Consider the following 24,266-nt stretch of genomic DNA (forward strand, 5'->3'; position numbering starts at 1 on the left):
TGCTTCTTACGAAGCCACTCCTTCGTTGCCCGGGCGGTGTGTTTGGGATCATTGTCATGCTGAAAGACCCAGCCACGTTTCATCTTCAATGCCCTTGCTGATGGAAGGAGGTTTTCACTCAAAATCTCACGATACATGGCCCCATTCATTCTTTCCTTTACACGGATCAGTCGTCCTGGTCCCTTTGCAGAAAAACAGCCCCAAAGCATGATGTTTCCACCCCCATGCTTCACAGTAGGTATGGTGTTCTTTGGATGTAACTCAGCATTCTTTGTCCTCCAAACACGACGAGTTGAGTTTTTACCAAAAAGTTCTATTTTGGTTTCATCTGACCATATGACATTCTCCCAATCCTCTTCTGGATCATCCAAATGCACTCTAGCAAACTTCAGACGGGCCTGGACATGTACTGGCTTAAGCAGGGGGACACGTCTGGCACTGCAGGATTTGAGTCCCTGGCGGCGTAGTGTGTTACTGATGGTAGGCTTTGTTACTTTGGTCCCAGCTCTCTGCAGGTCATTCACTAGGTCCCCCCGTGTGGTTCTAGGATTTTTGCTCACCGTTCTTGTGATCATTTTGACCCCACGGGGTGAGATTTTGCGTGGAGCCCCAGATCGAGGGAGATTATCAGTGGTCTTGTATGTCTTCCATTTCCTAATAATTGCTCCCACAGTTGATTTCTTCAAACCAAGCTGCTTACCTATTGCAGATTCAGTCTTCTCAGCCTGGTGCAGGTCTACAATTTTGTTTCTGGTGTCCTTTGACAGCTCTTTGGTCTTGGCCATAGTGGAGTTTGGAGTGTGACTGTTTGAGGTTGTGGACAGGTGTCTTTTTATACTGATAACAAGTTCAAACAGGTGCCATTAATACAGGTAACGAGTGGAGGACAGAGGAGCCTCTGAAAGAAGAAGTTACAGGTCTGTGAGAGCCAGAAATCTTGCTTGTTTGTAGGTGACCAAATACTTATTTTCCACCATAATTTGCAAATAAATTCATAAAAAATCCTACAATGTGATTTTCTGGATTTTTTTCTTCTCAATTTGTCTGTCATAGTTGACGTGTACCTATGATGAAAATTACAGGCCTCTCTCATCTTTTTAAGTGGGAGAACTTGCACAATTGGTGGCTGACTAAATACTTTTTTTCCCCACTGTATATACACATACACATACAAACATACATACATACATTATCAGTTTCTCTGGTTTTACTATTTATAGGTATGTGTTTGGGTAAAAATAAAAATGTTTGTTTTATTCTATAAACTACTGACAACATTTCTCCCAAATTCACAATAAAAATATTGTCATTTAGAGCATTTGTTTCCAGAAAACTGGTCAAAATAACAAAAAAGATAGTGTTGTCAGACCTCGAATAATGTAAAGAAAATAAGTTCATGTTCATTTTTAAACAACACAATAGTAATATTTTAACTTAGGAAGAGTTCAGAAATCAATGTTTGGTGGAATAACCCTGATTTTCAATCACAGCTTTCATGCGTCTTGGCATGCTCTCCACCAGTCTTTCACATTGATGTTGGGTGACTTTATGCCACTCCTAGTGCAAAAATTCAAGCAGCTCTGCTTTGTTTGATGGCTTGTGACCATCCATCTTCCTCTTGATCACATTCCAGAAGTTTTCAATGGGGTTCAGGTCTGGAGATTGGGCTGGCCATGACAGGGTCTTGATCTGGTGGTCCTCCATCCACACCTTGATTGACCTGGCTGTGTGGCATGGCGCATTGTCCTGCTGGAAAAACCAATCCTCAGAGTTGGGGAACAATGTCAGCGCAAAAGGAAGCAAGTTTTCTTCCAGGACAACCTTGTACATGGCTTGATTCATGCGTCCTTCACAAAGACAAATCTGCCCGATTCCAGCCTTGCTGAAGCACCCCCAGATCATCACCGATCCTCCACCAAATTTCACAGTGGGTGCGAGACGCTGTGGCTTGTAGGCCTCTCCAGGTCTCCGTCTAACCATTAGACGACCAGGTGTTGGGCAAAGCTGAAAATTGGACTCATCAGAGAAGATTACCTTACTCCAGTCCTCTACGGTCCAATCCTTATGGTCTTTTGCAAACCTCATCCTGGCTCTTCTTTGCTTCTCATTGATGAAGGGCTTTTTTCTAGCTTTGCACGACTTCAGCCCTGCCCCTAGGAGCCTGTTTCGAACCGTCCTCGCCGTGCACTTCACCCCAGCTGCCGTTTGCCATTCTTTTTGTAGGTCACTTGATGTCATCCTACGGTTGTTGAGTGAAATTCGAATGAGTTGGCGGTCATCCCGGTCAGTAGAGTCGTTTTCACCCTCTGCCGGTCTGTAGCTTTGTTGTCCCCAATGTCTGCTGCTTGACCTTGTTCTTATACATTTACATTTTACATTTTAGTCATTTAGCAGACGCTCTTATCCAGAGCGACTTACAGTTAGTGAATACATTTTTTAAATTTTTTATACTGGCCCCCCGTGGGAATCGAACCCACAACCCTGGCGTTGCAAACGCCATGCTCTATCAACTGAGCTACATCCCTGCCGGCCATTCCCTCCCCTACCCTGGACGATGCTGGGCCAATTGTGCGCCGCCCATGAGTCTCCCGGTCGCGGCCGGCTGCGACAGAGCCTGGATTCGAACCAGGATCTAGTGGCACAGTTAGCACTGCGATGCAGTGCCTTAGACCACTGCGCCACTCAGGAGCATCAAGATCCTTATGAACCGCCGTCTTTGAAAATTTAAGGAGGGAAGCAACCTGACGCTCACTGTATCCCTCTGCCAGTAAAGCCAGAATTGAACCCTTCTTTTCCTCACTCAAAACTTTCCTTTTCAACTCTTTTGGCATGGTCAATAGTTATTTTTTAATTAATATTACTTTTGAGGTACTATTAGCACTGTTTTTGCCATCCAGCTGGTCCTATTGCAAGAGGATAGTGATGACCACAGTAGTGGTTTTTATACTTTTCCTTGTTAAATAAGATTTGGTTCATGTGATCACCTAATCAGTATCTAATTCAGTAGAATGAGGTGTGCCTGTGTTGGAATTCAACAGACACTGGAATGGAATGGCTGTCATACATGTAGAGATGCTGATTTAAGAAACATTTGCAGTGGTCTCTTAATTTTTTCCACAGCTGTATATATGTGTGTGTGTGTGTGTGTGTTATATATATATATATATATATATCTCTCTTGTATATATACAGTGCATTCGGAAAGTATTCAGACCCCTTGACTTTTTATACATTTTGTTTACGTTACAGCCTTATTCTAAAATAGATTAAATTGTTTATTTCCCTCATCAATCTACACACAATACCCCATAATGACAAAGCAAAAACAGGTTTTTAGACATTTTTGGAAATGTGTATATAAAAAAACCCCGGAAATATTACATTTACATCAGTATTCAGACCCTTTACTCAGTACTTTGTTGAAGCACCTTTGGCAGCGATTACAGCCTCAGATCTTCTTGTGTCAGATCCTCTCAAGGTCTGGCAGGTTGGATGGGGAGCGTCACTGCACAGCTATTTTCAGTTCTCTCCAGAGATGTTCGATCGGGTTCAAGACTGGGCTTTGGCTGGGCTACTCAAGGACATTCAGAGACTTGTCCCAAAGCCTCTCCTGCATTGTCTTGACTGTGTGCGTAGGGTCGTTGACCTGTTGGAAGGTGAACCTTCACCCCAGTCTGAGGTCCTGAGCGCTCTGGAGCAGGTTTTCATCAAGGATCTCCCTGTACTTTGCTCCGTTCATCTTTCCCTCGATCCTGACTAGTCTCCCAGTCCCTGCCGCTGAAAAACATCCCCACAGCATGATGCTGCCACCACATGCTTCACCTTAGGGATGGTGCTAGGTTTCCTCCAGACGTGACGCTTGGCATTCAGGCCAAAGAGTTCAATCTTGGTTTCATCAGTCTGAGAGTCTTTAGGTGCATTTTGGCAAACTCCAAGCGGGCTGTCATGTGCCTTTTACTGAGGAGTGGCTTCCGTCTGGCCACTCTACCATAAAGGCCTGATTGGTGGAGTGCTGCAGAGATGGTTGTCCTTCTGGAAGTTTCTCCCATTTCCACAGAGGAAATCTGGAGCTCTGTCAGAGTGACCGTCGGGTTCTTGGTCACCTCCCTGACCAAGGCCCTTCTCTCCCAATTGCTAAGTTTGGCTGGGCGGCCAGCTCTAGGAAGAGTCTTGGTGGTTGATGGAGGCCACTGTGTTCTTGGGGACCTTCAATGCTGCATAAATGTTTGGTACCCTTCCTTGGATCTGTGCCTCGACACAATCCTGTCTCTGAGCTCGAATTCCTTCGACCTCATGGACCTTTAAATAGACAGGTGTGTGTACCTTTCCAAATCATATCCAATCAATTGAATTTGCCACAGGTGAACTCCAATCAAGTTATAGAAACATCTCAAGGAAGATCAGTGGAAACAGGATGCGCTTGAGCTCAACTTCGAGTCTCATATCAAAGGGTCTGAATACTTATATGAATAAGGTATTTCTGTTTTTTATTTTTAATACATTTGCAAAAAATTCTAAACCTGTTTTCGCTTTGTCATTATGGGTTATTGTGTATAGACTGAATAATTTATTTTATTTGATCCATTTTAGAATAAAGCTGTAATGTAACAAAACGTGGAAAAGGTCAAGGGGACTGAATACTTTCTGAATGCACTGTATATGTAGACGCTACTACTCACTACTACAGTATACATAGAAACTACTACTCACTACTACAGTATTCATATAGACACTACTACTCACTACTACAGTATACCTATAGACAATACTACTCACTACAGTATACCTATAGACACTACTACTCACTACTACTTACTCACTCGTATACAGTACAGCAACTTACTCCCTTTATATACAGACAGTACAGTAACTATTTAACACTAGAACCGCTGGGCCTCGAGTCTCTATAGGGCATGCTGTTGTTCATGCTCTGCTTGAACACGTGTGTTTTGATAGCAGCAAAGTCAAGCATGTTGTAGAACAAAGAAACAGGCCAGCAGCGGGTGCCTCCTTTCACCGAGTACAGCCGTGCCATCTGATCCAAAACACCCACACCAACTTATGGTGTAAAACCATTCAAATAATGACATGCCCTCCTAAAACTGGTTATAACTCCTGTTCTGTTTGTGATATTAAGATTCTAACAATGACAGTGTGTTATATAGGAAAAGTCAAGGACGGAGGGAGGCATGACTTTAAAAATGGCAGAGTAATAAAATAAATTAATGAATGAGCAGTCAAAATGACTGCTTTAGAGGTTCTAGTGTTAAGTGACTCCATTCTCTGGATTTGAAAGCATCACTGGTACTTTAAAAAGGACTTGTTTGATATGAAATGACCTCGACGTTACTCAAGTCTTCCTGTCTGTGATCTAGCATCCATTATGGAGTCGAAGAAGCTTCTCATCCTGGCCAGCATCAGACAACCACTGGCTGACCACAGCAATAAGGTAACCTCATGCCATGTGTAAATATTAAACTGTTACACTTTGGCACAGTTTTCACTCCTAAAAGGCATAGAAAATAAAATCAAACACCGTTTCAATTACCCATATCCACACGCTGTAAAAAACCAACACATTTTCCATTGGGGAACACATCATACATAATGGGCTAATTTCCTAGACATGGATTAAATCTGGTCCTGGTTTGAAAACCACTTTCAATAGGCTATAATCTCCATTGAACATGTCTTTTAGTACAAACGTGCTTAATCAGGGAAACCGGCCCTAAAGGTTTTCTTAACGGTTTATTGTTAGTGTTATACTTGACCTCTGACCTCTGTCTATCGTTTCTCCCTGCAGGTGAAGAAGAGGGTTGTCCAGGTGATCAGTGCCATGGCTCACCATGGTTACCTGGAGCTGGAGGGAGGAGACCTGCTGGTCAAGTTTATCATCCAACACTGTGCTCTCCCTGACACCTACTATGTACGTTTAGCACGTCTACAATACTTATTGGTCTGAAGCCATTATCCTTGGCGAAGGATTAGCATGACATTGTAAATGGTGGATCAGTTAAAAATACTCTGACTTGTATATTGTGGTCTGTGTGTGTTTCTAAAGAACTGTGTGTGGGTTTGGTTTGTTGCAGCGTCCAGGCCAGCGCCCCAGTGACCCGGAGGAAGTGACCAATGAGGCTCTGCGGAGCATGTGTGACAACACACTTGACCTCTTCACTACGACTGTGGGACGCCTGACTGACGTGAGTCTACTGTATGGAGATAAGACTCCTCTCTCTCTGTCACTCACTCACTCACAATTCAATAGTCTTTATTGACATGGGGGGGGGGGGGAACCTGCTCTGTTTTCCTTGCCGAGACAGACAGAGAAGATCCTCATAAACACTTGACACAGTGACAGTGTCACATCCAAAGACAGCATCACCCTGTCTGTTTTACAGCCAATCACTCTGCTCTTAGTTACTTGTTCCTTTGCGGTTCCCAACATCAACACTCTCTCTGAGATGACATGTCTCTTGTATTACTTCCCACTGGAAGCTATTAGACAAGGCATTGACAGAGACCGAAGAGAACAGTGATTTACCATGCCTTCATTGGATTAAATCTCTGTGTCTACACTGCATTCTCGCCTTTCTTGGCCACTGGCTGAAGTCTTCATTGCATGGACAGTTGGACTGCAGAATTGGTTTCAAATCATACAAATATTTTGAGAGAGTTTGATTTATAGTTGTGGGTTTGATTTAGCGTGCCTATAGTTGTGGGTTTGATTTAGTATGCCTATAGTTGTGGGTTTGATTTAGCATGCCTATAGTTCTGGGTTTGATTTAGCATGACTATAGTTGTGGGTTTGATTTAGCATGCCTATAGTTCTGGGTTTGATTTAGCATGCCTATAGTTCTGGGTTTGATTTAACATGTCTAGAGTTATGGGTTTGCACTTTTGTGACTATTCTATTGGTTTAATTGTACCAGGCGAACTCAATGTTGTGATATTACTGTACATCTGTCTATCTTCACGTGCTGTGGTCCATGCTGTAGTAGCTGTCTGTCTGTCTTTCTTTCTTCAGATGCTGTGTTCCATGCTGTACTACCTGACTGTGATCCTCTGTCTGTCTTCAGGTCCTGTGGCCCATGTTGCTGTACTACCTGACCCCAGGTCAGTACTCCAACGCCACCGCACCGCTCTGCAAGAGCCTCACACTGCTGGGCACCAAGAAGAGAGCCGCCCAGGAGTCCAACTTCAACATAGACTTCAACGAGCAAGGTAGGTGTCTTTAGAAGAAGGAGATCCGTTTACTATGTGCGCAACAGACGTTTGTCTTTTGTATATTGCATTCTCCCTGGTAGACATATACAGTACATTCACACACAGTACATTCACATACAGTACATTACATTCATATTAACAAACCATTATGATGTCATCATGATGAACCCGGGGGATCTGACCAATGGCATGAGGTCATTTCCTCTTTTCCTTTTCCACTCTCTGAGTCCGTCTGGCCTTCCCGTCTTGGGATTCTGGCACACAAGCCCTTTAATGTAAACAAGATGGCCGCAGCCCCAGCCTACTCCTCGTCAGCATTTCTTTGGGATTGGGAATCGTTCTTTTTCCTGTTGAAAGTATATTTTATACAGCCATTTTGTTCTCATTAAAGGGCCGTTGGTCGGTGCTGAGAGGCCAGACAGACCAGAGTGTCTGGTTCTTATTAGCTGAATGAGAAGCCACATTTATCACTAAATAAAGCACTAGCGTCGCCCGGGTCTTGAACTGTAAGGTCATTGTTTCAATGAGAAGACGATGATTAAGCTGAACTCTTTGTGGGGAGAAGTACGAGCCTGGCCAGTTAATCATTCAGTCATTCATTATAATGCTTTAGTCTGCTATCAACCTTGTTTACGCTCTCATCTTGTTCTTCTTTTCAATTCAGTTAATCTTCCCTCTCCACATATACTGATGGTCCGGCTCTTGGTGAGTCTATGAAACCCTAATGGCATTCCATTTGTATGCGCATGGATTTCAGTTTGCTATGTGGGTGTTTTATAAAACTTGAACTTGATTTAAACCCCAAAAATATGATCAATGTCTCCAATAATAGCTGGGCTATTGCTTTGTCTTACCTGTAAATCGGGATGTGGTCGCGTCATGTCGTGTGTGTGTCTCAGGTGAACGGTTCGTTCCCGTTCCGGAGTCGTGGCCATGGTGCACCGTCTCTGTCTCTACTGAACGTCATAAGCCCTAATATCCACCCCAACACTGAGACACTCTGGGAGAAGGAGATCCCTGCTCTCCTCAGCTACCTGGAAGGTAAAGGACCTCAACTCAATGACCCCAGAGCCTTAAAACCTATAGCGAGCTATGGCAGTGTCCATAATGGCTCCCTATGTTGTGCTTATGGGCCCTGGTCAAAAGTAGTGCACTATATAGGGAATAGGGTGCCATTTGGGACTCATCCTATATCTCTCTCTGAATGACCCCACCCCCTTTGGAGAGACCAAAGCAGAAATAACCCTGAGTGACTTTTATTGCTACTGCAGTATTGACAGCTTAGGGGGCTGTTTGAACCCCATTCTAATGTCAGTGGTATAAAATAGTTATTGCGCTGTGTATTCTACTGAGAGAGAACTGATATTAATAAAGACGCATCCTTCTACCACAACAGCTCCAGTTAAGGGACGTTATAAGTGATTCAAATTTTTAAAGGCAATGTCGGGGCTATATTTATTTTTTTGTGATAGAGCTTTTTTAGCTCTGGGCTATTTCGTCTTTCCATCATAAAAATACATAACTTGGATTTAAGTAGAGCATAGGGTATTAAAACTGATCTTAAATCATTTTAGCTCTTTGGTCGGCTTGGAAATCTTTTTGTTGTCTGGCAGGAAGTGCAGCAAGCGAGGTCTGAGTACTATGGTTTATTCTCTGTTCTACTTCTTTACAGAGTCTACACCAGAAACACTAGACAACAAGAAATGGGAAGAGAGTCTATTACAGGTATGCTGGTCTTTATCTAACATCGTCTTTGTCTGTCCCCACAACACTGTCAATAACAGTCACTATGGTGGTCTTTATCTAACATCTCTGTCTGTCCCAACAACACTGTCAATAACAGTCACTATGGTGGTCTTTATCTAACATCTCTGTCTGTCCCAACAACACTGTCAATAACAGTCACTATGGTGGTCTTTATCTAACATCTCATTGTCTGTCTCCACAACACTGTCAGTAACAGTCACTATGCAGAACAGGGTGCGTCCCAAATTGCATCTTATTCATTTTAAGATGCTCTGGTCAAAAGTAGTGCACTACATAGGGAATAGGGTGCCGTTTGGGACGTAGACAGTGTCTGACACATAAAGTGTTGCATAAGAAGTGTTTGCTGTTGTTTCAGTCACAAAGGGATTTGATGTACAGCATTATGATGTAGTCACATGGCTGTGTGGTGGGGTTTTGTCCGGACATATACAGCTCCTAGCCAAGTCCCTGGTGGCCATAGCTGATGACAAGTGGAGCTGCCAGCTGGCTATAGAGGCCACGCGTTACCTCTCCACCTATAATCAGTCCCTGGAGGAGAAGGTTAGTGAATAAATCTCATCCTAACCTCTCTTCAACCATGAGTAGGGCAAATCTCATCCTAACCTCTCTTCAACCCTGAGTAGTGCCAACCTCATCCTAACCTCTCTTTAACCATGAGTAGGGCCAACCTCATCCTAACCTCTCTTCAACCATGAGTAGGGCCAACCTCATCCTAACCTCTCTTCAACCATGAGTAGGGCCAACCTCATCCTAACCTCTCTTCAACCATGAGTAGGGCCAACCTCATCCTAACCTCTCTTCAACCATGAGTAGGGCCAACCTCATCCTAACCTCTCTTCAACCATGAGTAGGGCCAACCTCATCCTAACCTCTCTTCAACCATGAGTAGGGCCAACCTCATCCTAACCTCTCTTCAACCATGAGTAGGGCCAACCTCATCCTAACCTCTCTTCAACCATGAGTAGTGCCAACCTCATCCTAACCTCTCTTCAACCATGAGTAGTGCCAACCTCATCCTAACCTCTCTTCAACCATGAGTAGGGCCAACCTCATCCTAACCTCTCTTCAACCATGAGTAGGGCCAACCTCATCCTAACCTCGCTTCAAACATGAGTAGGGCCAAGAGTTCTTCATGACCTGACCAGGGAGTTCTCTGGTCTCCAGTTATAGTTCAGGAATAACTCCTGAATCTAACCATTAGATGTAACACATTCTATTTATTTGTGTCTTTAAACATGATCTTATTTAAAAATACCTCAAGGAACTGTTCTGAACATCATTAGCGTTAACAAAATCTTACTAAAACAATATCTTCTACAAACTTTCAAGGTTGGTAGAACCTCATAAGCCTTAGCAATATCTTCTTGAAAACAATATATTCTACAAACTATCAAGGTTTATAGTCTTGGCTTCATGGCTCTTTCCACAGAGTTTCCTCTACAGGTGCATTGGAGTGACTCTGCAGCATTGTTACAACAAGGAGGTGGTCCAGAAGCAGCTGCAGGAGATACTGATCAGCGCACGACACAACGACGCCATCGAGAGAGCGGTAAACCTCTTAGTCCGACCCCATTTGAGTCAGGCCACGATCCTCTTGATAGCAGTTGCTTTTCTACCCCCCCTGAGTCGCTCATAAACACCAGGGCATTGTGTACATTGAGGGTTGGAATTACACAGAAACTAGGGGTTTGTTTGTGTATTTCTCTTCATACGTTCATCGTGACCCTTCATGTAATTGTCTGCGTAAGGCAGGGCAGAGTGTCGCCAGGCAGAACAGTGTGTCTTTGTGCGATGGCCTCTACAGCTAAATTGCCTAGTAAAGACAGTCTTGTGACAAGTACTCTTAAGCCTTTGATTATTTTCAAAGGCATGTCACGTCTGCCTTCCTAAGCTGTAATTTGTGTCTGGAATTAAACGTTTTTTCCCCCCCTCATTTCCGTTGTATTACAACCAGATGATTAGGAATTGTTGTGTTTTTACTATCTTTAGGCCTAATAACAGAGTGTGGTAATCAAATTCTAATGACGATGTTAATGATAATATAGATGTACTATTTGGTCATTGGAGGCTTAAGCATCCATTAAACTGTACTAATTGGGTGTGTTTGGGGTAATGGGTTTCCCAGGGTGTCGCCATGGGGATCGGGCTGTGTGCCAGCAGTCATCTCGATGCCACTCTGGCCAAACTGGACGACTTTGGGAAATCTGACGCCTTCAAGAAAGCCTCAGGAATATTCAGCCTGCTCAAAGTTAGTAGGCTATTCATGTTTTTAGTTTCATTGTAGGCGGAGAAAAACACAAACTTGGCAATGTCTGCCTTGGACGTTCTCTCAATACACCATACAGTCAGCAATTTGACAGATTCAGATTCATGATTTTATGGAGTGTGTTGATTTCGTTCTACTATTTTGAGCGTTTGATTGAGCCTGCCTGGAGTGCCACATACAGTAGGCAAGATTTGCACTTTTGGGATTATTCCATTGGTTCCATTTCACCAGACGAGCTCTATCAAGCCCTGCTAAAGTATTTGAAAGGAAACATGTACAGGTATTGATAAACTGATTTAATTAGCCTAATTTATATATTTGAAGGTTTTTACAAAGTTGACATTAATCCCACATTGAAATAGCTTTTTAGTCCAGTACTAGGCTCAATCTGTGTCTGGGAAACCTTCATCCTCCCATCACTACCTCCTCCTCCTCTTCCTCAGGACAAGAATGACGTGGATGTAGAGAAGATGAAGAGCACACTGATCCTGTGTTACGGTTACGTAGCACTCCACGCCCCAGAGGACCAGATCCTGTCCCGCATCGACTCCGACATCCTCCGCAGCATCAGTAAGCACTTCAACACCAAGGTAAGGAGCTAGGGCCTGGGAGAGATGAAGTAGGACATACAGTTGAAGTCGGAAGTTTACATACACCTTAGCCAAATACATTTAAACTCAGTTTTTCACAATTCCTGACATTTAATCCTAGTAAAAATTCCCTGTCTTAGGTCAGTTAGGATCACCACTTTTATTTTAAGAATGTGAAATGTCAGAATAATAGTAGAGAGAATGATTTATTTCAGCATTTCTTTCTTTCATCACATTCCCAGTGGGAATTAGTATTTGGTAGCATTGCCTTTAAATTGTTTAACTTGGGTCAAATGTTTCGGGTAGCCTTCCACAAGCTTCCCACAATAAGTTGGGTGAATTTTGGCCCATTCCTCCTGACAGAGCTGGTGTAACTGAGTCAGGTTTGTAGGCCTCCTAGCTCGCACACGCCTTTTCAGTTCTGCCCCCACATTTTCTGTAGGATTGTGATGGCCACTCCAATACCTTGACTTTGTTGTCCTTAAGCCATTTTGCCACAACTTTTGAAGTATGCTTGGGGTCATTGTCCATTTGGAAGACCATTTGCGACCAAGCTTTAACTTCCTGACTGATGTCTTGAGATGTTGCTTCAATATATCCACATAATTTTCCTTCCTCATGATGCCATCTATTTTGTGAAGTGTACCAGTCCCTCCTGCAGCAAAGCCCCACCACAGCATGATGCTGCCACCCTTGTGCTTCATGGTTGGGATGGTGTTCTTCGGCTTGCAAGCCACCCCCTTTTTCCTCCAAACATAACGATGGTCATTATGGCCAAACAGTTCTGTTTTTGTTTCATCAGACCAGAGGACATTTCTCCAAAAAGTACAATCTTTGTCCCCATGTGCAGTTGCAAAACGTAGTCTGAATGAACCAGGATGAGGTCTTGGCTGATTTCTTTTGATTTTCCCATGATGTCAAGCAAAGAGGCACTGGCTATGAAGGTAGGCCTTGAAATACATCCACAGGTACACCTCCAATTGACTCAAATGATGTCAATTAGCCTATCAGAAGCTTCTAAAGCCATGACATCATTTTCTGGAATTTTCCAAGCTGTTTAAAGGCACAGTCAACTTAGTGTATGTAAACTTCTGACCCACTGGAATTGTGATACAGTGAATTATATGTGAAATAATCTGTCTGTAAACAATTGTTGGAATAATTACTTGTGTCATGCACAAAGTAGATGTCCTAACCAACTTGCCAAAATGCTGGAGGAAACAGGTACAAAAGTATCTATATCCACAGTAAAATGAGTCCTATATCGACATAACCTGAAAGGCCACTCAGCAAGGAAGAAGCCACTGCTCCAAAACCGCCATAAAAAAGCCAGACTACGGTTTGCAACTGCACATGGGGACAAAGATCGTACTTTTTGGAGAAATGTGTTCTGGTCTGATGAAACAAAAATAGAACTGTTTGGCCATAATGACCATCGTTATGTTTGGAGGAAAAAGGGGGTCGCTTGCAAGCCGAAGAACACCATCCCAACCGTGAAGCACGGTGGCATATCATGCTGTGGCGGTGCTTTGCTGCAGGAGAGACTGGTGCACTTCACAAAATAGATGGCATCATGAGGAAGGAAAATTATGTGGATATATTGAAGCAACATCTCAAGACCTCAGTCAGGAAGTTAAAGCTTGGTCGCAAATGGGTCTTCCAAATGGACAATGACCCCAAGCATACTTCCAAAGTTGTGGCAAAATGGCTTAAGGACAACAAAGTCAAGGTTTTGGAGTGGCCATCACAAAGCCCTGACCTCAATCCTATAGAAAATTTGTGGGCAGAACTGAAAAGGTGTGTGCGAGCAAGGAGGCCTACAAACCTGACTCAGTTACACCAGCTCCGTCAGGAGGAATGGGCCAAAATTCACCCAACTTATTGTGGGAAGCTTGTGGAAGGCTACCCAAAACGTTTGACCCAAGTTAAACAATTTAAAGGCAATGCTACCAAATACTAATTGAGTGTAAGTAAACTTCTGACCAACTGGGAATGTGATGAAAGAAATGAAAGCTGAAATAAATCATTCTCTCTACTATTATTCGGACATTTCACATTCATAAAATAAAGTGGTGATCCTAACTGACCTAAGACAGGGAATTGTTACTAGGATTAAATGTCAGGAATTGTGAAAAACTGAGTTTAAATGTATTTGGCTAACGTGTACGTAAACTTCCGACTTCAACTGTATGTAATACTAAACCATCACTAACTGGTTTTAAAGAAAACCAATGATGGGGCATATTTGTGGCATTTGAAAGGAACATAAACCACACAACAAAAACCACAGTAAAAGGAATATGTGATTATATCAATCAGTTGAAGGAGAGATCACGCCATATCATTCAGGAGGTCTCTCTGTCTCTCCGTGGCTACAGATGAACCTGGTTTATATCCTCAGGGATCTCCTTTACCCGCCGGCCATATGCTTAGCATTACAATGACTGTCTGAAAACTAGCCTTCATAGTTTTCTTTGTTAAATGAGTCCTGTTAAACTGTAGCATTCAGGGGCCGCTGCCAATGTATGACCTCCAGATTTCCACTTGAATTGGAGCATAGGATTTTTATGTCTGTGGTTAGGGTGGGTGGTTGGACACACACACAAGGTGTTTAATGTTAAGAAGCCGAGTCTATATCCATTGAGTCATTTGGGTTCCACACAGGGCTCATTTAATTGGATACGGCTAGTTGGCCAGCACTGTAACATTTGCTAACCTTTTTACTGCACTGCAATGCGGATATAGAGTTCATCTGTATCTGTGAGACATTTAATGTATCGCTCTCCCATACCACGGTTAACCATCTAAATGTGGAACAGTTTCATGGTAAGGGCCTTCTGTAGTCAGATAAAACATTTTCTTAATGAGGGGAAAGAGCACATTCTCTTCTCTTTAGGGGAAAGGATATATTATTGTCTAGTAGTGTACACTTGTGAATTAAACTCCTTGTTACTTTTATGTTGTGCAGGTTCTGGGGATTAAAATAGAGACCAAGGTACCGTGACGGGACCCTGACAAAGGATCCTCTCTCTCTCTACGCTCTCTCTCTCTCACTAAAACTCTTGTAACAATCTCTTCTCTCTAGAACGCTGCTGCTTCAACGTTCTGAACTTTTAGAAGTAAATGTCTCTCTAGTTGAAAGAGCAGCACCACATGTAGTTATGATGGGGAGGCAGTGTGTTTGTTTGCCTCTGTTTCAGAAGTTCAGAACGTTTAGAGCTTTTGAATGCCCTCAATGTCATACTAACACTGTATGGCTCTATGGTGTTTCTAGGGGCTCTATGGTGTTTCCTTACATTTCTGATCTAAGACTCACACCAGCTCTTAGGTTGTGATGCCAAATCAGATGGTGAAAATTGAAATACATTTTTTCCCATCCAGATTGCAAAGCTTACATTTCTCTCTGACATTTACAGTCTCCAAATCAAGGCATGGATGATCATTCTCAAAAAATACACCCTCTACTTTTGATTGATTGTTTAATTGATATTGACCTGTATCTACAGTGCATTCTGAAAGTATTCAGACCCCTTCACCCTTACCACATTTTGTTACGTTGCAGCCTTAGTCTAAAATGGATTAAAGTATTTTTTCCCCCTCATCAATCTACACACAATGCCCCATAATGACAAAGCGAAAACAGGTTTTTAGAGATGTTTGCAAATGTATTAAAAACAGAAATACCTTATTTACATAAGTATTCAGACCCTTTGCTATGAGACTCGAAATTGATCTCAGGTGCATCCTGTTTCCATTGATCATCCTTGAGATGTTTCTACAACTTGATTGGAGTCCACCTGTGGTAAATTCAATTGATTGGACATGATTTGGAAAGGCACACACCTGTCTATATAAGATCCCACAGTTGACAGTGCATGTCAGAGCGAAAACCAAGCCATGAGGTCGAAGGAATTGTCCGTAGAGCTCCGAGACAGGATTGTGTCGGCACAGATCTGGGGAAGGGTACCAAAAAATGTCTACAGTATTGAAGGTCTTCAAGAACACATTGGCCTCCATCATTCTTAAATAGAAGAAGTTTGGAACCACCAAGACTCTTCCTAGAGTTGGCTGCCTGGCCAAACTGAGCAATCGTGGGAGAAGGGCCTTGGTCAGGGAGGTGACCAAGAACCCGATGGTCACTCTGACAGAGCTCCAGAGCTCCTCTGTGGAGATGGGAGAACCTTCCAGAAGGACAACCATCTCTGCAGCACTCCACCAATCAGTCCTTTAGGGTAGAGTGGCCAGACGGAAGCCACTCCTCAGTAAAAGGCACATGACAGCCCGCTTGGAGTTTGCCAAAAGGCACCTAAAGGACTCTCAGACCATTAGAAACAAGATTCTCTGGTCTGATGAAACCAAGATTGAACTCTTTGGCCTGAATGTCAAGCGTCACATCTGGAGGAAACCTGGCGCCGCTCATCACCTGGCCAATACCATCCCTATGGTGAAGCATGATGGTGGCAGCATCATGCTGTGGGGATGTCTGTCAGCGGCAGGGACTGGGAGACTAGTCAGAATCGAGGGAAAGATGAACGGAGCAAAGTACAGAAAGATTTACATTTTAGTCATTTTAGCAGACGCTCTTATCCAGAGCGACTTACAGTTAGTGAGTGCATACATTATTATTAATTTTTTTATACCCCCCGTGGGAAACGAACCCACAACCCTGGCGTTGCAAACGCCATGCTCTACCAACTGAGCTACATCCCTGCCGGCTATTCCCTCCCCTACCCTGGATGACGCTGGGCCAATTGTGCGCCGCCCCATGGGTCAAGTACAGAAAGATCCTTGATGAAAACCTGCTCCAGAGCGCTCAGGATCTCCGACTGAGGCGCAGGTTCACCTTCAAACAGGACAACGACCCTAAGGACACAGCCAAGACAACGCAGGAGTGGCTTCGGGAGAAGTCTCTGAATGTCCTTGAGTGGCCCAGCCAGAGCCCGGACTTGAACCCAAACGAACATCTCTGGAGAGACCTGAAAATAGCTGTGCAGCAACACTCCCCATCCAACATGACAGAGCTTGAGAGGATTTGCAGAGAAGAATAGGAGAGACTCCCCAAATACAGGTGTGCCAAGCTTGTAGCGTCATACCCAAGAAGACTCGAGGCTGTAATCGCTGCCAAAGGTGCTTCAAAGTGGGTCTGAATAATTATGTAAATGTAATATTACCGTTTTTTATTTTTAATACATTTGCTTTGTCATTATGGGTTATTGTGTGTAGATTGATGAGAGATAAAACAAACAATTTAATCAGTTTTAGAATAAGGCTGTAACGTAACAATGTGGAAAAAGTGAAGGTGTCTGAATGCTTTCCGAATGCACTGTATACATAGATTTTAAGCCAACTGAAAAGTTGTGAAATTAATCTTCAGTTGAATTTATGTGACTGACCCAACCATACTCTATTGTTTCTTATGCCATGTGCTGAAACCATTCTATTGATGGGATGCTCTTATGAAGTTTAAGATCGTTCTTTTATGGACCCCTGACATTTCAACAAAATATAAAAATCACTACAGTTGAATTCCTTGGTCCTGCTCTAGACTATCTCTATATGTTTTATTGATGTCAGAGGGAACTTTAGAATCATAGGGTAAGTGACTGTCTGTGTATGCTTGAGGGTTGCACTATACAACTAATATTTGGTTGTCTTGCTCACAATGATGCGAACAAACTAAACCTCTGACCGCTATCGCCAATGACCATGAACACAGTCTGAGGCTGTGTGTTTGTCTTTGTGTGTGTATTTTTTGTGTGTGTTTATGTCGGTCTGTCTGTGTGTGTGTGTGTGTCTCTATCGGGGTGGGTGTGTGTGTGTGTGTGTGTGTGTACTCTTTATTTCCCCCTCGTCAGGACCTGACCATGAAGCTGAGTCTGATTCAGAGCGTGGGGCTCATAGCCAAGGCCATCAGCACCGTCGTACGCAAACAGGGCTACATGTTCGTCCGCAAGCAGGAACTCATGGGAGTCATGATGGTCAGTGTTTGTCATCTGTTATGTCATGTTTGTAATCTGTTATGTCATGTTTATGTCGTCTGTTATGTCATGTTATGTGATGTTTATGTATTCTGTTATGTCATTGTTATGACAGTATTATGTATCCCTTATGACGGAGGATTAAATTAAATGTTACCGGATTTAGATCACACCAACTGCAAAACATTGTTTATGACTGCCTATGACGGCTGTTATGTCTTATGTATCTGTTAGAAAGGCTCTATGATATAAGGGGTGCTATAGTAAAGTGGTCCTGATTGTGTTGTTCCCTCTCAATATCTTCCTTTACTTTGTTGAAGGATTTTATCAAGGCAGAACCGACGGATGCCATGCGGACTCCGGTTCGCCACCTTGTGATGACGACGTGTGCCAACCTCATGTATCCTTTAATTCCAAGAGGTGTGCTAGTGGGTTGCATGTTGGAACAGAGCCTAGAGATGTCAGCCATAGACAGTCAGCCTGCCAGGAGCTTGTCAGTACCAGGTGTTTCATCTTCCTCAAAATCCGGTAACTTTCCCAAAATTCCCATGTTTTCCAGAAATACTAGTTGGAGGATTCTGGATTTCCTGCTGATTCCTTCCCTCCTGATTCCAGGAGTCTTCCAACCAGGATATCTGGAAAACCTGGGAATTTTTGGAACGTTTTGTAACCCTAGCTCCTACTGAGTGATTATTAATCCTTGACCCCAGGCTGACCCCAGTAACCTGGAGCCGGCGCTGACGGAGAATGACAACTTTGAGATGCTGCGGACGTGTCTGAACGGTGTGTACGGCCTGCCCCCGCTGGACACTCCAGACAAGGAAAGGGGCAAAGACGAAGAGGTGCTGGAGCCCAAACAGAGAGAGGTGAGAGGTGCTGGAACCCAAATAGAGAGAGGTGAGAGGTGCTGGAACCCAAATAGAGAGGAGAGAGGTGCTGGAACCCAAATAGAGAGAGGAGAGAGGTGCTAGAACCCAAACAGAGAGAGGAGAGAGCAGAGAGAGGTGCTGGAACCCAAATAGAGAGAGGAGAGGGCAGAGCAGCAGCAACTCTATGATGAACATTCACTGCCTCCAATACACACTATACAGCCAATGTGCAACCTCTAGTATACAGTGGGGGAAAAAAGTATTTAGTCAGCCACCAATTGTGCAAGTTCTCCCACTTAAAAAGATGAGAGAGGCCTGTAATTTTCATCATAGGTACACGTCAACTATGACAGACAAAATGAGAAAAAAAATCCAGAAAATCACATTGTAGGATTTTTAATGAATTTATTTGCAAATTATGGTGGAAAATAAGTATTTGGTCAATAACAAAAGTTTCTCAATACTTTGTTATATACCCTTTGTTGGCAATGACACAGGTCAAACGTTTTCTGTAAGTCTTCACAAGGTTTTCACACACTGTTGCTGGTATTTTGGCCCATTCCTCCATGCAGATCTCCTCTAGAGCAGTGATGTTTTGGGGCTGTCGCTGGGCAACACAGACTTTCAACTCCCTCCAAAGATTTTCTATGGGGTTGAGATCTGGAGACTGGCTAGGCCACTCCAGGACCTTGAAATGCTTCTTACGAAGCCACTCCTTCGTTGCCCGGGCGGTGTGTTTGGGATCATTGTCATGCTGAAAGACCCAGCCACGTTTCATCTTCAATGCCCTTGCTGATGGAAGGAGGTTTTCACTCAAAATCTCACGATACATGGTCCCATTCATTCTTTCCTTTACACGGATCAGTCGTCCTGGTCCCTTTGCAGAAAAACAGCCCCAAAGCATGATGTTTCCACCCCCATGCTTCACAGTAGGTATGGTGTTCTTTGGATGCAACTCAGCATTCTTTGTCCTCCAAACACGACGAGTTGAGTTTTTACCAAAAAGTTCTAGTTTGGTTTCATCTGACCATATGACATTCTCCCAATCCTCTTCTGGATCATCCAAATGCACTCTAGCAAACTTCAGACGGGCCTGGACATGTACTGGCTTAAGCAGGGGGACACGTCTAGCACTGCAGGATTTGAGTCCCTGGCGGCGTAGTGTGTTACTGATGGTAGGCTTTGTTACTTTGGTCCCAGCTCTCTGCAGGTCATTCACTAGGTCCCCCCGTGCGGTTCTGGGATTTTTGCTCACCGTTCTTGTGATCATTTTGACCCCATGGGGTGAGATCTTGCGTGGAGCCCCAGATCGAGGGAGATTATCAGTGGTCTTGTATGTCTTCCATTTCCTAATAATTGCTCCCACAGTTGATTTCTTCAAACCAAGCTGCTTACCTATTGCAGATTCAGTCTTCCCAGCCTGGTGCAGGTCTACAATTTTGTTTCTGGTGGCCTTTGACAGCTCTTTGGTCTTGGCCATAGTGGAGTTTGGAGTGTGACTGTTTGAGGTTGTGGACAGGTGTCTTTTATACTGATAACAAGTTCAAACAGGTGCCATTAATACAGGTAACGAGTGGAGGACAGAGGAGCCTATTAAAGAAGAAGTTACAGGTCTGTGAGAGCCAGAAATCTTGCTTGTTTGTAGGTGACCAAATACTTATTTTCCACCATAATTTGCAAATAAATTCATTAAAAATCCTACAATGTGATTTTCTGGAGAAAAAAAATCTCAATTTATCTGTCATAGTTGACGTGTACCTATGATGAAAATTACAGGCCTCTCTCATCTTTTTAAGTGGGAGAACTTGCACAATTGGTGGCTGACTAAATACTTTTTTCCCCCACTGTATATACATACACACACGTTCAACCTTTAGGACACACATGAACATCCTCAAGTACACATATGCACAGCCTTTCTCTCTGTGTATAGACATAGTCATCTCAGCAAAAACATGAACCTGCACTTTGTTCCTTCACACTCATTTTATGAAAGTATGAAGCAGGGTGTCCGCGGGTCTGAAATTCATTTATCTGATTTAAAGGCCTTAATAAGTCTAAATGTCTTCAATTCAGTTTTCAAAGGTCTTAAAAAATGCGACGGAGATGACTACACTGTTTTACATTGCGCTGCTTCGTAAATTGTTACCACTGCGGCAAAACGGCAACATCAAATAATACTCGAGCCGCACTTTCATGACGTTAGAGCTATCCACATGTGCGCCTCTGTGTGTGTGCCAGTGTGAGTCAGGCCGTTGCCAGAGGAGAGAGAGAAGGGTAAAGGTATAATTTGATAGACAACAATCCTACCTAGAGCTGGGACGATAAACCGACATTGTCCTCCTCTTACCGAAGCAATTTTGCTTATGTCGCTGTTTAGACTACACAACGTTCCTGCAGATTTTTGGGTTCTAAAACCATTATTTGGTCAACAGTAGTGTGCATTAATCTGCTTCCTGTAGAAAGTATCTACCCTGTCCCTGTTTCGCTGCTGGCTCTCACTCCTTCTCGCCCCTTTGCACACGGAGTGAAGGGAGAGATGCATTCTGATAAGCGCAGTTGAGCAACATTTATAAATGTAATTGTGTGAAAGACATAGTTGTTTTAAAACAACTACTGTTACTGTTGTTAAAAAAAGAGGAGAGTCTCAGCTTTGAGTATACTGTAAAAATTATTTCTCAACTGTCAATATAGAGGAAATATCACCACTTTACAAACGGATGATAAGCCAGCGGAACGGAGTGGAGCATGCCATTTGCGGCTAAAACAATGGAATGTTTTTGTAGGATATTACATTTACTGTTAGATCAATTGCATGGCTATCTAGCGACGATATCATATTTAGATTTAGCAATCTAGCTAATGTGTTTTGAGTTCCCACTTCCTTGGGCAGCAGGTAGCCTAGCGGTTAGAGCGTTGGGTCTGTAACCGAAAGGTTGCTGGTTCAAATACCTGACTCGACAAGTAGAAAAATCTGAGCAAGGCACATAACCCTAATTTGCTCCAGGGGTGCCGTACTACTATAGCTGACCCTTTAAAACCAACACATTTCACTGCACCCATCTGGTGTATGTGACAATACAACATATGTATTTATTTGTATCATTATGTAGCAAATATCCTAGGCCAATATGCACAAAAAACATGCAGGCAAATTCATCCCTAAAAAAAATATCTGATTATTCTGGATCCTATTTTGACATTGCACATCAGAATAACTATCATACATTCCCTGAACATATTAGATGAAATGTCTATAATAATGTCTGTCTTAGCACTGGAAAAAGGTCAGTCTAGAGTCATCCCGCTTAGCTATCTTGCTTCGAAGTATAGCCATTTTTGGTTGTAGGCTAATATTCTAATGTTATCGCATAATAATAATAATAATAATAATTCTTATTATTATTAATTATTAATACCTCCAGGAGACTTACTGGGTGTGTAGACTTTTGTTCCAGCCCCGCTCTAACGCGCCAGATTCTACAAATCAACTGCTCAACAGGTCCTTGTTAAGCTGACTCCGGTGTGCTTTGAGCAGTGCTGAATCAGAAGACTGCACACCGAGTGGCCTAGCTCTCTAGATGGAGAGTTGACCACATGTTTTATACAGTTACTGTGCTGTATTTTTGACTTTAAGGCATTTTTTTCACAGTGGTATCGTTATGTTATTGAGTATCATCGTAGCTGGTATAGGTATCGAAGCCAAAATTCTGGACACTTAGTTTGTGATCTAGCTAATGATTAGCCCATTGCGGCAGCCTAAACAAGTGCAGATGGGCATCCCCATACTTCAGCCATCTATAGCCTAGCCCAGGGATCATCAACTAGATTCAGCCGCGGGCCGATTCTTTTTCGTGGGTGGCTGGTCGGGGGGCTGGAACATAATTAAAAATAATTTGTAGACTACAAATTGACCGCAAGAAACCCAAACAGATATAATGTTTGACTAAAACAATCATTTCAAACCTTGTTTACGATCACGTGTCTCTTTATTTAGCGTGGGAATACTTGGAAACAGTCTTAAATTCAACTTCATGGAACCAGCAGATACCCTGAAAGTGGAGATGGTAAAGCTTGTATCTACTCCTTTTCCCACAGGCGTTATACAAAGACACCTTCAATGCGCTTCAGGAGTTGTTGAGGAATATTCTTGCAAGAGACCTGAGTCCAGACGGACTACAGAGTGTATTCAAGGTAAGTTGGTGATAAGAAGTATACGCTTAAATGTTTACCTATTTATACAATGATCTTTAGCCCAACCTTGACCCTGCCTTTGGTTGTCCGCAGCACATTGAGGCGTGGTTGAGTTCTGGTCAGGACCATGAGAGGGAGAGGGCGATGAAGACCACAGCTCACATCCTAGAGTTCTACTTCAACAGCCTCAACGTCAAAGTGAGTCAGAAAAACAACTGCAAACCGTTCTTTCTCAGGTAATATTTGGACCTTACTAGCTAAAGTCCTTCAGTTCTGTAGACATAAACTAACAGCAAATATTGCAGTGTTTTTCAAAACATTTGCGATGGCATAATATTCAGTAGTGTCTCTTGTGAGCTGACCAATGTTTGCAGTGGTTCTAAAGGCTCATTTGGTAAGAACATGGGGCTTGCAGCAACAGGACCACAGATACTGAAGGACATTTAAATAAATTATCCAGAACTCCTGGAGAACAGTAGAAGTTGATATAAGTGCCTTTTTATTGTTAAAGGGATACTTCGAAGATTTGGCAATGAGGCCCTTTATCTACTTTCTCAGATGAACTGAACTGGAAGTCTATGGGTATCTGCTAGCATCCTTGTAAATACCAATAGAGTTCCAGTCATTGCGCTAACGCTAGTTAACAATGGCTCGCGAATCGACCTCTAATTTTCTTCATACTGGACACAGAGTCATTAAAAATTGTATCCACAAGTTCATCTGGCTCTGGGGAAGTAGATACAGGGCCTCATTGCCAAAATCCTGAAGTATCCCTTTAAAAGTCAAACCAACCCTTAGCCTTAATCTGGGTTTTCTGTCTCTGTAGAACATGGTAACCTTCCACAACCTGGGTTCTCTCCTGGGCCGCCTGGCCCCCCGATGCACCGACCCCAACCCCCTGGTCCGCAGGGCAGCCATCGACTGCATCTACACCCTGCTCTACATCCAGCTACGCTACGAAGGTAACACACACACACACTCTGTCTCTGATTCAATACGCCTTGTCTTGTATAGTTTCATATTCTCTGCTGACCAGCTTAACTCCCCCAGGGACCAGCTTAACTCCCCCAGGGACCAGCTTAACTCCCCCAGGGACCAGCTTAACTCTCCCAGGGACCAGCTTAACTCTCCCAGGGACCAGCTTAACTCTCCCAGGGACCAGCTTAACTCTCCCAGGGACCAGCTTAACTCTCCCAGGGACCAGCTTAACTCCCCCAGGGACCAGCTTAACTCCCCCAGGGACCAGCTTAACTCCCCCAGGGACCAGCTTAACTCCCCCAGGGACCAGCTTAACTCCCCCAGGGACCATCACAGCCCATTTCTGGGCCCCTTTAATACGAGAAACTCTGGCTGTGTTCCAAATGGCACCCTATTCCCT

The 24,266-nt window shown here is 43.4% G+C and overlaps 1 protein-coding gene across 1 annotated transcript in view; it reads left to right on the forward strand.

The window, feature by feature from the left end:
* LOC311111965 (maestro heat-like repeat-containing protein family member 1) overlaps nt 1–24,266 on the forward strand; it is a 60,044-nt gene that overhangs the window by 12,533 nt on the left and 23,245 nt on the right. Inside the window, exons 12-29 of the mRNA XM_084154908.1 lie at nt 5,376–5,449; nt 5,804–5,926; nt 6,090–6,200; nt 7,077–7,221; nt 7,889–7,929; nt 8,124–8,265; nt 8,897–8,949; nt 9,424–9,531; nt 10,421–10,540; nt 11,117–11,239; nt 11,701–11,847; nt 14,816–14,842; nt 17,703–17,825; nt 18,146–18,225; nt 18,547–18,691; nt 22,793–22,888; nt 22,982–23,086; nt 23,715–23,850. Of these exons, the coding sequence (XP_084011034.1) occupies nt 5,376–5,449; nt 5,804–5,926; nt 6,090–6,200; nt 7,077–7,221; nt 7,889–7,929; nt 8,124–8,265; nt 8,897–8,949; nt 9,424–9,531; nt 10,421–10,540; nt 11,117–11,239; nt 11,701–11,847; nt 14,816–14,842; nt 17,703–17,825; nt 18,146–18,225; nt 18,547–18,691; nt 22,793–22,888; nt 22,982–23,086; nt 23,715–23,850 (1,899 nt within the window). The remainder of the gene's footprint in view (nt 1–5,375; nt 5,450–5,803; nt 5,927–6,089; nt 6,201–7,076; nt 7,222–7,888; nt 7,930–8,123; nt 8,266–8,896; nt 8,950–9,423; nt 9,532–10,420; nt 10,541–11,116; nt 11,240–11,700; nt 11,848–14,815; nt 14,843–17,702; nt 17,826–18,145; nt 18,226–18,546; nt 18,692–22,792; nt 22,889–22,981; nt 23,087–23,714; nt 23,851–24,266) is intronic.

Source organism: Coregonus lavaretus (assembly GCF_964263955.1).
Source record: "Coregonus lavaretus genome assembly, chromosome: 3".
Lineage (NCBI taxonomy): Eukaryota > Metazoa > Chordata > Actinopteri > Salmoniformes > Salmonidae > Coregonus > Coregonus lavaretus.